The sequence below is a fragment of the Oreochromis aureus genome, linkage group 4 (assembly GCF_013358895.1).
Source record: "Oreochromis aureus strain Israel breed Guangdong linkage group 4, ZZ_aureus, whole genome shotgun sequence".
In the NCBI taxonomy this organism is placed as follows: Eukaryota; Metazoa; Chordata; class Actinopteri; order Cichliformes; family Cichlidae; genus Oreochromis; species Oreochromis aureus.
Window position 1 is genome coordinate 24,434,419 of NC_052945.1, and position 18,506 is coordinate 24,452,924.

The following is an 18,506-nucleotide window of genomic DNA, read 5'->3' on the forward strand; positions in this document are numbered from 1 at the left end:
TGTGATTCTCTTCTTGCATGTTTTGCATATTGCATTTCAGTTTTTTGTTGACTACTTCGTAGTTTATGTACCCGAAAGAAATTACTCTTGGAAGCATTTTTGGCTCCAGCGTTTTTGTTCTTGTTTTTTTCAAATCTGGTTAATTTGATTGGCTGTGCTACAGCCCACGCTCACATACAGAGTGTGGTAACAATGAATGAATGAATAAAGTGAATTAATGGTCCGCACTTTTTATATAATATGTATGTTAAATTTTAGATTTGGGTAAAATATTAAGTCTTTTCAAGTAAACAGGTTCAAGTCCAATTCAAGTCCCAAGTCACTGGTGTAAAAGTCCAAGTCAAGTCACAAGTCTTACAACCTTTTTTCAAGTCAAGTCTAAAGTCATAAAATTAATGACTCGAGTCTGACTCGAGTCCAAGTCATGTGACTCGAGTCCACACCTCTGTCTTTTTACATACATATATTATTTGTAAGATTAAATGCATATTGAATGCATGTAAATGACAGCAAAATGTAGGAATGCATAAATGAAAATGCATGTATATTAGAGTGCAAATGTGTAAATATGTAGATTAGAATACATGTATAAGAGAGCACAATATTGCAATGTGTGTGTTAAATATGTGTAAACATCATAGCTGGACTGGCCATCGGGCATACCCGGCATTTGCCCGGTGGGCCGCTGGCGATTTTTTGTTTTTATGGGCCGATGGATTTTTTTTTTTTTTTTAGGAAGGGTGTATATATAATGAAAGGTGTTGGATTGGCCAATTGGTCATGATCGACTCTGGGCTGGACCAATTACAGCCGAGGAGGCCGGATGCACCCTCCCCCTTGTTTAGCAATCTTATAGACGAACTAAAGAAAATGGAGAACAAAAAAAGGAAAGGAGGTGTTTATGAAAATATCACTAAATCTGTCATTTATTAATTTTGATATTAATTAATGATCATGTCTCACCCCTAGTGTTCTTGGTCTTAATTTAAGGTTTTTCCTATAGTGATTGACAGATCACGTGACTTTCGCGCATTGCATGCCGGGAACTCGAGGCAAAACAATCCAAGTACCGCATCAAATGCAAGCATTGGCAGCACAGCAAAACGTTCATTCTCCGGTTCCAATACCTTCTTGGTTTTTCTTTGCCGCACAAAAAAGGAATGTACAAAACTAAGGAGAACAATGCCGGTCCGTACAAAGAGACACTCGATTTAAAAGGCAAAGAAAAGATACGAGGAAAAAATCAAAGGAGTGAGAGGGTCAGACCCTTATGAGCACACAGAGTGGACAAAAGATGTTAGCGTGCTGCCCAACTTTCACCATGCTCAGATTTATAATTATACGGTTCTTGGAGTGAGTGCATACACTCATGAAGTTTTTAGTAACTTCAGGTCACTGCAACAAGCCCGGGTACAGTTTACCAACGGATGGGTACAGGACCTTGAAATGCACAGTGTAGAATGACCATCGTACAAACAAAGGTAAGTTTACCAGTCTCACAAATCGTCTTCATAAATACACAATCGTTAACCGTTTATTAATAGGACCTTTGAGCTCAACGGTAATTAATTAGTAGTGGAAATAATTTCTGGTACGCATTACAGAAATGTAGCAGTGACAATAATATTGTATGTTGTAATCGCACTGGGCAATTAGTGATACAAAAAAACTGTTTTATCCTGTGAATAAAAGTATATGTTTTTGTCAATGTACCGTGGTAATAACAGAAGCGAAACGCAATATTGTGTCAGGACAATTCACTATTTATGCACAATAAATAAAGGAGCATAGCGCGACAATTTCTGTTCAGCGCCACACTTGCTTGTAACCTATATCACCAATTATGTTATGAAAAATGACATATTAACTGCTACAAAACACTGACCTTTGTGGGAATGCTTGGAGCAGACTAACATGTGAGCAGGAGTGTTCTGAGACGTTATATTTGGTATATCCAGACCATCCGTCGGCTTTTACTTCGGAAACATGGCTTAAACAATTTCTCTTCAACGACGTAATCCGATAAAAAAAAAAAGATCTCTTTACCCTTCAGCTTCCCGTGACTGTCATGCGACCGGCTATTGCAGTTAATAATACAACAGCTTCTTGCCATTTTTGGGGTTTCTTTTTTATCGCTGTGTAACTTAGTTCAATTGAAAGCCTGCGTGCGCTAGTACCTCTTGCCTCAAGTTCCCAGAATCCTTTGCGGTTTTACCCCTGAATGACGTCACATTTTCAATCCCTATCCTGGTGGGCCGGTCTCTAGTCAAAATGCCCGGGCCGATTTTTTGTCCCAGTCCAGCCCTGGTAAACATGAGAATAAAAATATCTAATTATAAAAATTAAAATAAAACTACGTGAGAGTGAAACTATATGTACGTGAAAGAAGAATATATGTATGTGAGAGCGAAAATATATGTGTGTGAGAGCGAAAATATATGTGTGTGAGAGTGAAAATATATGTGTGAGAGTGAAAATATATGTGTGTGAAAGAAGAATGTATGTGTGTGAGAGTGAAAGAATGAATTTTGGCTTGTACGGCCCCTCATACAAATGCTTTCCCATGCAGTGCTGAGTGTTCTTGCCCACTGTTCAATAACATAGGCAGGCTCTTGGACAAGTGTTTTGTGTGCAAGCTCCAATAGGACTTCAGTGGCATTGTAGGCTGTTAGTAACTTTCTGCAGCTGTGGTTATCAAGTATGTCTATAAGTTCTTCTTGGTCCACGATGCTAAAGTCTGATCGCCACGCCTCTAACACTGTACGCTCAGATTCAGGCATGAACTTAAGGAAATTCTCCACAATATCACTCTTTACATATCCAAAGGCAGCTTGTTCTAGAATGGCAGGTGCAATTTTCACAGGCAGATATTTCTCTCTAACCCATCCAAATGCAATGATTCTGCCCACACTCTCCCACTCCTGTTGCCCAAAATCATGTCTTAAGAAGGGCACTTTGTAAACATTTCCAGTGGTGCACTGGTCATAGAATTCTTTCCAGAATTCTGAAAGACAGTCTCTCACAACTCCCCCATCGTCATGGGCCATTTCAGGTGTTCCATCAGGCAGTACGAACTGGATTTTGATGTCAACATCTTCAAGGTCCTTATCACTAAAATGTGAAATGAGCTCTGACATTACCTGCCCTCTGTGGACCACCACTACTCTCCTCACTCTCTCACTGGATGGACCAGGGTGTGGAGAAAAAATCAGGGTGTCATCCAAATTTATTGGCTCACTGTCAGAAAAGGGGCCAACAAAAATAATGTCACTCCTGTGAGAAGTGTTAACACTTAGAGACTGCGTGGAAGATTGTGGAAGGTTATCGTTTGGAGTGTCTTCAATGTATGTCACATCATGGCTGATTGTTTCAAATGGAGCAGATGTTTGGACTGTAGTGACAGTAAAAGAAGAGGTTTGGTTTTGAGGACTCTCTTCAATTTCTGAAGATGGATGCAAACCTGGGCTGGAACTCTGAAGGCTGTCATTTTGTTTTTTCTTTGTGGTGAGGTAGAACCTGAAGATATTTAGTTTTGTGACATGATAAAGTTCTCCTACTGTCAATGCATCATCGACTATCATCTCTTGATAATCCTTTAGATCACAGTCAAAATCTGTTAAGGGCCCCTGAATGTTTCCTCCATCTGGAAAGAACAGGCCTGTTGCAACCTGTAATATGTCCCTTTTCTTGGCATCCTTGCAAATGTCTATTTTTCTTGTTCCTCCTCCTCGTCTAGCTCTAACCTGCTTGAAAACCTCAGTGTCTTCATCATAATGCATCCATCCTATTTCTATTTTTCTATTTCTCTTCAGAGCATTTCTTTTATGGGTTGTTTGGGAATGTTCTTCTTGCCGTGTGCTACTGCCATCCTCTTCAGATAATTTTCTTTTGGACAGTTTGGATTTCAGCCGTTCAAAAAGCGCTGACTTGCGGCTGCTGCCCCTCCGTCTGCAAAATCCAAATACTGCTAGACGATCACCATATGATGGCAAATAAGTCTTCAGCTCCTCATCTGTCATTAGACTTATGACACTGGCATCAATCTAAAGATGGAAAAATAATTTAATTTATTAAAACAACCAGCCTTGAAAACACAATCCTATTTTTAACTTAAGAACAATAAGGAAAAGTTGCATTTCAACCAGTATCTTGTTGGAATTAAGTACCTTCTCATTCTCCAAGGTCTGTATAATTTCCTCAGAGACTTGTCTTTGTTTCAAGAATTCAATCAAGTCTCCCATGCTGTAAGGAAGGATGTAAATTAAAATTACCTATTATAAAGCCACAATATTATCATCAAAGTATCTGTGCCTACATTATGAGCTCTGACTATGGTGGAGAAGTGGGAATTGCATTTTTAGGTGTCCATTTCCACTGTAACTACAATCTGCATCACAATACAGTCAATCCCACATTTTCTTAGTTGTCTAGTTACATTTTTATTGGTTTTGTTCCTTATTTATATAGTTTTCAGTCATATTCCCTGTTTTGGGTGATTTGTGATTTTGTTTTATACAGTGCTGTACACTTATTATTTACGCATGCTTTCAGACGTACCAGGTGTCATTAGCGTGTAACAGAAACCTTATAGGTACCTATGTTGCATTCTACTCAACTTTGTATGTAACAATCGCTGTCACACCGTTGTTGTATACCTTTTATCCAGTTATCATTTGTAGGAAGGCATTCAAAGCTGAAGAACCTGGTGCCATTTGTTGTTATACGGTAGCTCACGACACGATCCAGTTTTGAGTGCGCACCCCTTTGCGCCATATCCTTCCGGGTAACAAGGAAATTACGTCATGCACGTAGATTTCTTATTGGCAGCGCTAACTCGGAATTTCGAATTATTTATCTCAAAATTTCGAGTTATTTTTCTCAAAATTTCGAGTTAATAAGTCGAAATTTCGAGTTAATAAGTCCAAAGTTTCGAGTTAATAAGTCCAAAGTTTCGAGTTAATAAGTCGTAATTTTGAGAAAATAACTCAAAATTTTGAGAAAATAACTTGAAATATCGAGTTATTGGATCCTTTTTTTTTTTTTTTTTTCAGTGGCGGAAACGGGCTTTCATACAAAGCAGTAAAGTTTCTTTGTTAGGAACACGGGCTCTTCTTTGAATATTGCTGTACACAAGCCACAGTAAACTCCAGCTTTTGTTATATCTATGTCATATTTCTTCAGATCTTCAGCAGTGAATATGATCCGGCCTTTTTCCAGTTGCTCAAAAGCCAACCTGCCTAATTTCAAAATGAACTCTTCATTTGACTTAAAGAGCTCTGCTGTATCAGGCTCTTCCTGGTCACCATATTTTTCATTAGCTATCGTCATCTGAATAAAAAGGAAGTGTGTGTACATCCCAGTAAGAGTTGTGGGTATTTTTTGGTTTCCATCTTTTGTGTTTCCCATTTTACGCATCAAATACTCAAAAACATGTACAGCAATCCAACAGAAGATAGGTATGTGACACATAATGTACAGGCTCCGTGACATTGTTATGTGTTCAATTATTTTTTCAGCAACTGCTTCGTCCTCAACTCTCTTTTTGAAGTACTCTATTTTTTGTGGATCATCAAATCCTCTGACCTCGGTCCACTGGTCGACATACTTAATAGGGATGCGTTGAACTGCTCCTGGCCTCGAGGTTATCCAAACAAGTGCAGAGGGAAGAAGATGTTTCCTGATAAGGTTGGTCACCAGAGTGTCCACTGAGGATTCCTTCATAGCATCTGTCAATGTTTTGGTCGTTTTGAATTTCAGCTGAAGTTGACTTTCATCAAGACCATCAAAGATGAACAAAACTTTACGTTCAGCCAAAGCTCTCACGACTGCTATGGTTTTAAGCTCTGGATGGAATGTTTTCACAAGGTTCTCAAAGCTAATCTGATCATCTTGGACCAAATTTAGCTCCCTGAATGGAAACATAAAGATGAAGTCCAAGTCCTGACTGGCTTTTCCATCTGCCCAGTCAAGGATGAACTTCTTCACAGAGACAGTTTTTCCAATGCCAGCGATCCCCTTTGTCATCACAGTCTGAATTGCTGTCATGTCTTTGTCATTTTGCACATGTTTAAAGATATCATTACAGTTGATTCTAATACCCTCAACAGTTTCATTCCTTTCTTTATCTTCAATCTCCCAGATCTCATGTTGTTTATTGACATGTTCACTCTCTCCTTGTATAATGTGGAGCTGTGTGTAAATTTTATCCAATGATTTTTCATCCATACGAGACTTTTCAGTGCCTTCCAACTCCCACTGACACTTTTGCCTCAGATATTCTTTGTTCTTTTTGATGACCTCCTTGATGAAATCTTCTGCTGTAGGTAAAGAGGAAAACCACCAATTTCAACCAAAATATATAATTTTAACGTTGACTTGATCATTTTGACCTTGGTAAAGGATAAAAAGCCGTCAGAACAGCTGGGATAAGTATGTTAAATAAAACCTCAAATCCAAACCCGTATTCAGTAAAGCATATAAAAAAAATCATCATCAAATGTTTAAACTATTGTTTGATACATCATTAAATGTTTCATTTAATGATGTATCAAATGTTTCAGTTGTTGTAAGGTCTTGATTGCAGGCAACAAAACTCTTCTACTATGAAGCCATGCCACAATGCCTTTATAGATGAGGAAACTGCCAATTCCTTAGGCAATAATACAGTTGGTCCCTCTCCTTAGAATAGAATAGAATAGAATAGAATAGAATAGAATAGAATAATCCTTTAATTGTCCCACAAGGGGAAATTTGGGTGTAACAGCAGCAAGAAAGACACATATACAAACAAACAGTACACAAGACACAGAACAGAAACATAGACAATTTTTACATATTTACATGAAGGACAATAGTTACCAAAAACTGAGTACCATACTGTTATTAAATTAAATAAAATTAAATATAGATAAGAGGCAAACCCTGGTTATAGTGTGAATCGGTTGATAAAATAGTGCAAGATACAGCGCTGATGTAAACATCTATGATTGTTGGGAGCAGTTCTGATTGTACAGTCTGACAGCTGCAGGGAGGAAGGACCTGTGGAAACGCTCCTTCATGCATCTAGGATGCAGCAATCTGTCACTGAAGGAGCTCTGCAGTTCAGCAACATTTACATGCATGGGGTGGGAGACTCTGTCCATCAGAGATGTTATTTGGCCAGAGTCCTTCTGTCTCCCACCACCTGCACTGGGTCCAGGGTGCATCCCAGAACAGAGCTGGCCTTCGTAATGAGTTTATCCAACCTCTTCCTCTCAGCTGCCGACAAACTGCTGCTCCAACATACAACACTGTAAAAAATGTCAGATGCCACCACAGAGTCATAGAAGGTCTTTAAAAGCGCTCCCTGTACTCCAAATGACCTCAGCAGCCTCAGCAGGTAGAGTCTACTCTGACCCTTCCTGTAGAGAGCATCGGTGTTGTGGCTCCAGTCTAGCTTATTATTCAGGTGAACACCCAGGTACCTATAAGAGTCCACTATCTCAATGTCCACTCCCTGGATGTTCACCGGTGTCAGTGTGGTGGGTCGGCGTCTCCGGAAATCCACCACCAACTCCTTGGTTTTCCCGGCGTTGATCAGCAGGTGGTTCTGATGAAACCAGTCCACAAAGTCCAGAATCCACTGTCTGTACTCTGAGTCGTCCTCACCTGTGATGAGGCCAACTATGGCAGAGTCGTCAGAGAACTTCTGTAGGTGGCAGCATGGGGAGTTGATGCCCAGAGTTACACCATCTATCGTTCACAAACACAGCCAGACCGCCTCCTCTCTTCTTACCACTCTCTGTTGTTCTGTCGGCCCAGATCAGATGGAAACCGTCTATGTTTATGTGTGAGTCTGGAGTTAGCGCAGTTAGCCACGACTCAGTGAAGCACATCAGGCTGCACTCCCTGTAGCTCCTCTGATGTCGGGTAAGAGCTGCCAGCTCGTCTACTTTATTGGGGAGAGATCTCACGTTCCCCATAATAATAGCTGGAATCGCTGGCCGGTACTTCCTAACTTTACTGCGACGCCCGATCCCGGCCCAAGTGCCGCTGAAAAAGTTGTTCGAACATGTTCCCATATGGCTCCGTCTTTGTAAAACAGATTTTAACGTGAATTTGAGGATGGAATAGTGAACTATATACATGGACACAAATTCTTTTGGAAGTGTTCTTGATAGCTTACAGCGATTTCTGGTGGGGCCGAACATCACAGATATTCAATATAAATTCTTGCTTTTCTGGAGAAAAACAAGCTGTTCTATTATGAATAAAGTATGGGTTTGTAAAAATTTGAAAATCATTGTATTCTGTTTTTAAGTTGTGTATACTTCCTTTCTATCATTTTCAGAATTCAAGGGGTTGAATATATGGTTACCAATCAACTGAAATATATACTTTAAATAAAGGTGTCACATACTTTCACATGCTTGTGGTTCAATTTCTTGGAGGATTCTGTAGAAGGAGGATTTGGATTTTGTAGTAGTCAGTACATTGTAGAGTTTCCTCATCTGATCCTGGCTCGTCCTGGCAGCTTGGATTTTGTTGTACGTCTCTGGATGGATCAAACCCTGCTGTCTCAATTCATCTGCTATAGGCATCACCAAAGTGATTGTTTGAATGAGTTTAGACCTTTTCTTGTCCAGGTCTGCTGAATATTTCTCAGCTGAAATATTGTTTGGAACTTTAGAAGCAGAAGAATTAAAGATGTTTTTATGGACGTTTCATTATGAGTTAATTGTAAAATTAGAATGATTAACTCACCTTCCTCTTCTATATCAGACAGGCAAAGACTAGCAAAATGCAAAGACAACTATAAGTATTTTATCTTTTATCTTTATTATATATTTATTTATTTGTCTATGTACAATTAACTTTTTTATTGTCAATCACAAAATAACAATTGTCTCACCCCTGGGCATTAATTTGTCATTTGTCATTTTTTCTAGAGGTTTCTTCTGCATGTCTGCATGAAGTCTCCTCCCCTGTTTCCTTCACTGTGTCCCCCTCCCCCTGAAGAGGCCGTCTTAAGAGGAAGGGAGGATTTTCTTCACTCTCCTCAGTTCTGTTAACACCCCCTTTGTCATATTTCTTGTTCATCTTTTTACACCACCTATGCACCGAACACTGGTTCCCCATGATGTTATTTCTTCACTGTGTTAGCTGTCACCCACGGGCATGCTCACTGTTGTACAGGAAATCTGATGTGTACAAAATAACCAGCAATGGAGATAAGGTCTTTGGTCCCCCAGTGTTACTAAACACCACATCACATACTCTTACAGTGTGCCAGTAGGTTGAAGTCAACCTAACAGTCTTCATGTTTTGGTGAAACTGCATTCACCACTGTTTGGAGAGATTATTATTACATATTACATTTCTGCAACAACTTTTAAACCAAATTTTAATATGTTTACAAATATGCCATCCCATTTTTTCTGAATCTCTTTTGAAAACAGTATATCAGAATATGAAAAATTTTGTACTAGTCATGTTCTGCAGGAGTGTGGCTTTTGAATGAGAAGAGATTAAGGGCTTTGGAACATGAGATCATTGGATATATTTTATGTGAAAACAATCAAACAAGATCTCCACATTGGTCCATACAGATCTCTGCTTTGCTCACTGTGTAAAAAATTCCATGTTGGTTACAATATACTGTTGTTGCAGTCAGGGGAAAAAAGACAGACAGATAAACACCCAGAGTGTCTTTCACTCGTGGTTTCTCTTATCATTAAAAGTAAATAACAAGGTAGACTAGTAATCCAAATCAAAAATCGCCACAATATTTTTCTGTTATCTGACCTGTCAGGTTGATAAAATTCATGCAAAAGCAAATGCAGCCTGTACAAGCTGTGTGCAGCCACTTTTAGGGTCATCCTAGGAAGAAGCTAAGAATTACAATAAATATGTGACTTTTTAATTTGCACAGATTTTGTTCCCTACAAATCATTATTATTATTATTATCATTATTATTATTGTTTTTGTTGTTGTTTTTGTTGTTGTTAGGTGTATAAATATAAAATGGAAAAGATACATGAGTACAAATCAGTAAATATAAAATTTTAAAGAAAGATAATACATTTATTTATACAGCACCTTTCAAAAAATGTTACAACACAGCACAACTGAAACATTAAAAATGAATGTATAATAAAAGTCATGTTTAACATTTTACACAATGTACAGTCCACACAGTTGGGATAAACATACACAACTGTCTTTGATAGGTCGTTAGAGTCCCACACTTGGCCTGGCAAATTTCTGAAGTCTGCTAAAAAGTGAGCCCACATTTTTAGTGTTGTTGAAGGCATGCAAGACATGAAACTATGTCTTTATTATATGCAACTGAACATGACATAATATAAAGAGATACCATAAACCTTCCAATCCAATTTTTTTCCTGAATAATGTTTCTTTCCTTTCATCTAAAATTTTCTCCTTTTCTTTGTTTACAAAGGTAAATTGATCCCAACTGTTGCAGATAGAAACCAGGATGAAGTGGTTCAGTGAAAGTTGTGTGTACGGTGTAGAGATGAGTAACAGTGTCAGCAGAGACTTCAAAGAAGGACAAAACACCTGCCGGCCAGTCCAGATACATCCCTATGGTACTCAGTGATGTACTTTCCACAAATGTCACACAAGTGTTGTTATGACTAAAAACACCATCATTCATCCAGCACCAAGACTTTTCATTTTGTCCAAAAGAAAATTCAGAGGAACAGTCTCCCACCCGGTCAATACTTTTATATGCCACTCCAACATCAGCCCGTAAACACTCAACCTCCCAGTAATGGCGACCTGTCAGACCTTCTTCACAGAGAACCTGATCAAGAGCAAATCTGTCTGGATGATCAGGATATGGTTGCTTCTCTTGAACACATTCTGCCATTTTGTTCTCCTTGGTTAAAATAATATTCACACCTGCTGTGTTGGGGTCAAGTGTTAGGTCACAGGCATCTGCAATCAAAACAGTAGAAAAACATTAACTGTTAGTGCCGTTCTTGACCTCAGATAATGTTGTTATGAAGCTTAAAACAAAGGTGGTTTAGTTAGTATTTACAGATGCCACCAAATAACTGCATGTACATTGTGTGTGTAAACAACAGACACACAACACACTTTGATTTAACATTAACCTCCTAAGACCCGAACTCTTCCACAGCATGCATTTTTAATTTCTCTTTGATATTTGGGCATATTGGGGCCCAATGAATGTAAAAACAAAGAATTACCAGATTTTTTTTTTTTTTTACCTTATTTTTGTTTTTATGAAAAATCAGAGCCACATATGAGGATATTCGTTTAAAATTTTGATAGAACAGTAGCAGTATAATGTCCTCGTAAGTGGATACCAGGCCCTTGTAGAGCAAAATTGAGTATTTTGGTCTAAATAACCCAAAATGTGATGTCCACATATGTGGACGCCAGGTCCTAGGAGGTTAAATGTTGTTGCTCTGTTGCTTGGCAAATGTGGACTCCATCTTAGTGTCTTGTGCATCAGCATTTCTAATTTGTTTATGACTTTAAACCACCTAATCATTTATCTTTTGATATATAAAATAAAATTTAAAGCCAGAAAATTCAGTGTTTTTTTACTTTTCATTTTCTCTATCAGGACAGCTTATTGCAAATTCTCATTCAGTAGTTAACGCTAATAAATCAGAGGGATTTTTCTTCTTTAAACAAAACCCCTGATATTTTTATATTTCAACACATATTACAACCCCAGATGCAGTGTTTCTTGAACATATTTTTCTTACACTGTCTCAGTAGCTTCAGATCGACCCAACATTCTTCATTGTGGTCCAAACTAATGGGAAAAATACACAAAAGCACTTTTGTTTATGGAGAACAATAATAGTAGATCTTGTAATATTAAAATGAGTCAAAAACTGATAATAAATTAAATAAATAAATTAAGCATGACGCATTCTTTTTAAGACAGGATGCTTTCCATACTTGACATTTTCCAGGCTGCAGCTTGTGTCTCTCTTTTTTTCATTTAGCAGCTTGACTACTTCTTCACTGAGGTTATTAAAGCTGAGGTCCAGGTCTTTGAGGCTGCAGTAGTTCGAGTCAAGAGCTGACACCAACGAGGAGCCTCCACGTCGTGTCACTTTACAAAATGACAGCCTACAGAAATCAAAGAGTGGGTGTGGTAGATGATCTTATCAAGACCAGTTTTAATGTGTGCATATATACCTCACAAAGTAAATTCATACATAATCATATGATTATTTCAGAGATTAAAACAAAAAAAACTCAGCTATTGAAAGTAACAAAGGGACTTCATGGTAGTGGCAGCCAGTAGTGGTTTTATGTTAATATCTCAAGCATATCAGGTACAAATTATTACAAGGCATTGCAACTGCACGATAACAGACCATCTCTTAAACTGTCTGAAAAACGTTGGATTCAACACTTTTGTTATACTGCAAGAGGCTCCATGTACACTGGGGAAAATAATTATTTGATCCCTTGCTGAATTGATGTTTTGTCAAGTTTTTAAGTTTTTACAAAGAAAATAACAGTCTATAATTTTATGGTAGTTTCATTTTAACCTTCCTGTTGTGTTCAGGTCTAATCAGACCAATTTAAAACTTAAAACACTCATAAATATTGTGTTTTACATCTGATTGCCCTTTAGGCCTTATGATATCCTCCACACTAGTGGTGGGCGGATCGATCCAAATATCGATAGTATCTCTCCAAAAGTTGAATCTGTTCATCTGGAGATTCAACTTTTGGAGATTTACTTTCCTGGATGATTGAGAATGCATCAAGATGATCGATAGTACCGATACCAAGTCGGCATCGCTATCGGATCAATACTAGCCTGGTGAGATCGATTCTTTACTTTGAGTTCTGCTCGTTTACAACGCTGTGCTTTCGGCAAAGACGAAACAGCCAGGTCGCTGGACTCGCCGCTCCTGTGTCAGCGAAGAGCAGGCACACTTTGCTCCCTCTCCCCCACTCTTATTCGGTGTTGCGCTGTCACATCACGTGACTTAGACACTTTGGGGGTTTTTAAGTTGTTTACATATTAATTATATTTTTACCAGTTGTTTTTGTTGTTGAGAATTTTAATTGTAATTTTTGTATTATAGTTTATCAACAGTATTTGTTTTAATTTGTTTACTGGTTTGCATGCACTTAGGATTTTTCAAAAAAAAAAAAAAAAGGATCGCCACCACGCCAGACCCGATGGCATTTTCATGCTTCGCAGCATCATTTATTCTTACAATAATCCCACAGTTGCTGTAACAGTACATTCAATGGCTGCAGCTCTCCCGCTGCCAGCCATACACATTACCACCACCAAAACTGCAGCGGCATCGCAGAACACGACCCACCACATACCCCCATCGCCCGCTTCAGGCCGGGGAGCCATCCGGCCGAACCTACACCCCGCTCCGCGAGCAGGCGAGGCCCGGACCATCGGCGCCCCATGCCCCGGCCCAGCGACAGGGAAGTGTCCACTCTGACGGTCGCCCGCGCCTCCAGCGGAAGCCCTGGAGCCGCCGCTGCTTTGGCAAGCAGCGGTGTGGAAGCAGCAGGCGTGGAAGTGAGCCGGAGCTCACAGGCAGCTGGGCAGACGGCCGGCACGCAGGACCATGCAGCGTGCCGGCCGGTTGGAGGAGGCCGAAGCGGACAGCACGGCGCCCTCAGGCATGGCACGACCCCCGCGCACCTCGACCTCCGTCTCCAGCTTGGCAGGTCCCGCTGGCGTGCCAGCCTCCAGTTCACACCGAGCCACGCGCCGTCCACCCTTACAGTAATCACACAGGTGCTGTGACAGTACATTCAATGGCTGCAGCTCTCTCGCTGCCAGCCGTACACATCACCACCAAAAACAACAAAAGCACAAGCAGCGCAAAGGTTTTAAGCCGGCGAGGCATGATTGTAGATACCGTAAAGGTGAGTCCATCTCACCTGCAGCGGCATCGCAGACCACGACCCGCCACAATAATAAAGCATTTTTAATTTAATTATAAATAAATTATTTTTCCTAATTATGTCCTGGGTTTTAACTATTTAATAATAAAAAAGGAAACATCACAAAAAACACTTAAGTTCATGAAAATTAATTGCGATTTAGCAATTCAATGACGCATCCACCTTATTTATTGAAAAGTATCGGTATCAGTATTGGTATGGGCAATACTGGCCCGTATTTAATTGGCATCGGATCGATACCAAAATATGCAGTATCGCAAACCACTATACCACACTATGCACTTGAACTTATAAAAGTGCTGATCACCTCTTTCATTGAATTTTGAGTGTTTTAATCAACCTTGTTACATCTGTGGTGTTCCCGGTCAAAAGTCACCGCCACAGGAAATGCATGAGGATCCACTAACTCACTCACTCACTGAACAACCCACTGAATGAATTACCCAACGACCCACTGAACTGAATTTGGTGGTGAAAAATGTTTTTTGTGTTAATTCAGGAGCAGTTAAAATGGACCAGTCAATTTTGACCATGAACACTAAAGAAAGGGGCAGGAGGTGAACATGACCAGAATGGAATTAGTTTCATTTTCTGTAAGAGTAAGGCCACTTCGTGAGCTTAATGTGCTTATTCTTTTCTTCTTTAGCCACTCTTGTTTCCATCGCAGTATGTTTTGGGTCATTTTTCCGCTTGAAGAACCATTCACAAACCATCTTTAGTGTTCTAGCTGAGAGACGGAGGTTCTTGTCCAAGAGGTTGGAATGGAATAAACTGATTCTGTGGATAGGTGTGCTTTATAAAGATGATGAGTTGGGGTAAGGAGTATCTCATTGGCTGATTGATTGACTGTAATCTGCTAATCTGTGGGAGCCAGAATTTTGGTTAGGCAGTAGGAGATCAAATACTTCTTTTACTCTATGACATGCATATTAAAGATTTTTTTTAATATATTTCTGATAGCGATACCAATATCATAAATTTGGATATCTGCCAGTACCAATATGAATCCGATATAGTCTATTTTATAATCAATAAAACTGTTTTTTTTTTAAATATCTTGCTGCATTTTGTATAAGTTCATACTCAAAATTAAAAAAACAAAACACTAAAGCTATTCTATTATACTTGTATGCAAAAAATACACTGCACCCAAAATATTTTGGAGTTCAGCATTACTGATCTTTTTAGTTAAGCTTTTAGCAGAACTTTAAATCTAAGTATTTAAAGCAGGGGTCTCAAACTCAAATGAGCCGCGGGCCACTTCTGGCACCGTCATCTCATTGGAGGGCCACTTTAGTGTCCAAGTAGTACAAAAAAACGAACACGAAAACACCCACTAATATTTCCTAAAATATAGTGTTTTGTTTGTTTTATTTAATTCCAAATATTGTGTAACAAGACAAAATTGCAAACATGAATGCAATTTTTTTCTCACTCTCAGCTATCTGAAGCCTTTCAGTTTAATTTGTCATATGCAAGTTAGCACAAGGTCAACATTGCAATGAAATGTATTTGACGAGCAGAAGACAGTCACTCAGCAGTATAGTACAGTAGTTTCATTGAACTACCAAATAAACAGCTCTTTCTGGCCAGACACATGGAAGCACTTTTGCTACAATTTTGTTTGTATTTAACAAAATAAAAATGCAGGCATAACCGTACACATTAGTTTTTGACTGCAAGTGAAAATTGTTTTCTTTCCAAATACATCTCTCACTGAACTAACACAGCCAATCCCTCAACATGTTTGCACTCTCTTGTTACCTCGGCCAGGTCCGCGGCTCCGAACTGTGGTAAGGAGACCTCTGGCTAATACTTTGGGTTCCGTGTCAGGCTCGTAGCTGAAAACTAGCTTTACTGTCTGGGTTAACTTTGCTAGCGAGAGACAGAAAGAGGCATTGAAAGGCTGCTCCAGCAGAACTTTATTGTTTCGGACGAAAACACGAACACAGTGTACAGTTGAGTCTTAATAGCTTACTGGGCTCGTCACGCACTCTTTTTGGCTGCAGTGGTTATTTTTATATTTACATGCTTCCATCTCCCGTTTCTGCTCGGTAGCACCTTGTACTTTTCTCCTTTTTCTCCCTCCCTCACGCTCACACACACACAGCAGGAGAGGCGGTCCCACACGTTCTCCCTGCAGCAGCCCATGAGGCTACAGTCTTAAAGGGCCATGCCTGTAACACTCTGCCGTCATATTAAATCATTTTTCGTATAATAATTTTAAAAAAATATTTATTCACATCAATATGCGGGACACAAGTAGAGGTGACATGGGCCGCAAATGGCCCGCGGGCCGCGAGTTTGAGACCCCTGATTTAAAGTAATATTCAAAAATTAATTTAAAATGCAATTTTAAGCAGATTTCAAAAACTCTTTGGTTCTGAAAAAAAAAGAAGTGCAATATCAGCACAAAATAATGTTTATATTCAACAACTTCAAAAAACAGGTTGTAGAAAGCTTAACATAAATAGACATCCAGAGTGGAAAGCGGTGCAAATAAATGCAAACATGGCTTATCACGACACTCGTCTTTTATCAAGATGGATGTCAGTGTAAGCTGTTTCTATCACATTTAACTTGACACTGAATTTTGTGTAATTTCTATACAAAACTTTACACAAGTATGAAAAAATGTGTTTTTCATATTTTTTTTTTTCAAACCACCAAACTGTTTAGCCTGCAACACTGTTTGGTTTGGTTTTTTTTTTTTTTTTTTTTTCCAAAGTAAAACTTGAGTATATCGGAGTAATTCATCAGGCCTTTTACCACCACTTGATTAAATCCATGGCTGCAAGATAAAAATTCTAATTTACTGATTAAGATAGAACTTCTAAGTTACTGACTTTATTTTTTGGGGCTGCGTTGAATTAATAATGTTGGTAATTACATTAAATTAATTTTATATGAAATTTGAAATTAAATCCCAATGTTAGTGGGTTCAAAATAAAATTCAAGTTGTAATTACTTAAAGAAATTGAATATGTAACTTATTTTTTCTCCACTGTAACTTTTGATTTCAAGTTCCCTCCCCTACCCACTTAACTAGCCCGGGCAAATTCATATATGGTGCATTGCTTGGTGGACTTGCAAGCTTATGTAAAAGACATTTCAAGGTAAGTAACATTTCATTTACAAATAACTGTTCTAACAAAGCAAAGCATTTGTGCTAGTCACTTGTAGTGGATTTGTGTACCATGTTATGCTCATACAGTTAAGGAAATATTTTGCACTACCACATGTAGCTAATGCTAACCATTCTAAACTTTAGCACAGGAGAGGATAAGACTTATAAAGTTTCATTTGACAAAGGTCTTCAGCTAGAGAGTGCTGCTGTGGCTAGGAAAAGCATGGTTAAAGTTTTGCTACACAATGCAATCTAATTTCACTGGTTTTGTTTTGTTCTTTTTTTAACATATCAGGTTGTGTGAAATATTGTTAATGTCATTCCAGTAGCATTATTCTGGCATAGGCTATGTGAATCTACTTAACATTAAGACTTTATGTAAGCAGTTAGTATAGTATGATAATCTAGGGTCATTAATGAGTTGTTAAGTTGGTACACATTTTTTACAAAATGGGCTGGGAGTGAACAATGTGTAAATTTGAAACCTCTACAAAAACAGGGTTGCTAAAGCATTACAGATTACGCCATGGTTATGGTGGGGAATGTCTCTCTTCTCTTCACTAAGATTGTTTTTGTTCCCTTGGGGTAGCCTTAGATCACATCTATCATCTTTAACTAATGTATTAAAGCATTAATTATTGCAAAATAGCTAATAGTCTGCAAGATTTAATTCTTCTGTTTGTGTGGTCTACAGATAAAGGAGGAGTTCAAGAGTTCAACCACTGTAAGCCTTGAATGGCTACACTTGACCATGGATGTCATTTTTTCAAGGGGAGGAGCTAAAGGAGTGAGAATCAGGCAGATCAAGGACATGCTTCTTGAGGTAGGACAACTATTTCGACTTTGGGTAGCTTTGAAATGCACTTTGTTGGCAGTCACCCCTGTAGTTTATACTCATACTTTATTTTTTCTTAAATAGCACAATTCAACTGAAATACTTAGAGAAGTAGCCATCTGCTGCCTTATCACATACCTTGGAGAGAAGGAAGAGGACTTTTTCATGGAGTTTGGTGTAAGTAATTCAGCATCGTGTGTGTGTGTGTGTGTGTGTGTGTGTGTGTATTCCACTGATCATCTGAATTCATTAAGATTCAGTAAGTATAAAAGTCCAATGTATAATCCACTAACCTATTTTTTAAAAATTGCTTTAAAAGGACACCAAAGAATTTAAGGCCAACCTTGAAAGGCAGGTGATGAAAACTGCCATCATCGGTGACCGGTACACCCCTGGATCTGACCATAAGACTGCAACCATTGTGGTACGGGAACAAAAATCCTGGAGGGCCAGGATTTCCCAAGGTGCTGTGTGTTACTCATGGGCATAATATATGCTCTCAATCTGAGCTAATGCAAGGATCTGAAATATACTTCTGAAGTTTTTCAGAAGCTGTTCCTTGACCTTGATGGAACCAGCATTATGTTAAAGATGCTGACTCTGTT

At 38.8% G+C, this 18,506-nt stretch overlaps 1 protein-coding gene across 2 annotated transcripts in view; it reads right to left on the reverse strand.

Annotated features, from left to right (window-relative positions):
* Positions 1-9,527: 9,527 nt before the first annotated feature.
* Positions 9,528-18,506, reverse strand: part of LOC116311399 (NLR family CARD domain-containing protein 3-like) — a 33,774-nt gene continuing 24,795 nt past the window's right edge. For both annotated transcript variants that reach the window (XM_031728501.2, XM_039611106.1), the window contains 3 exons: positions 11,942-12,115; positions 11,743-11,792; positions 9,528-10,939 (listed from right to left, as the gene is read on the reverse strand). In XM_031728501.2, the coding sequence (XP_031584361.2) occupies positions 10,404-10,939; positions 11,743-11,792; positions 11,942-12,115 (760 nt within the window). In that variant the 3' untranslated portion in view covers positions 9,528-10,403. The remainder of the gene's footprint in view (positions 10,940-11,742; positions 11,793-11,941; positions 12,116-18,506) is intronic.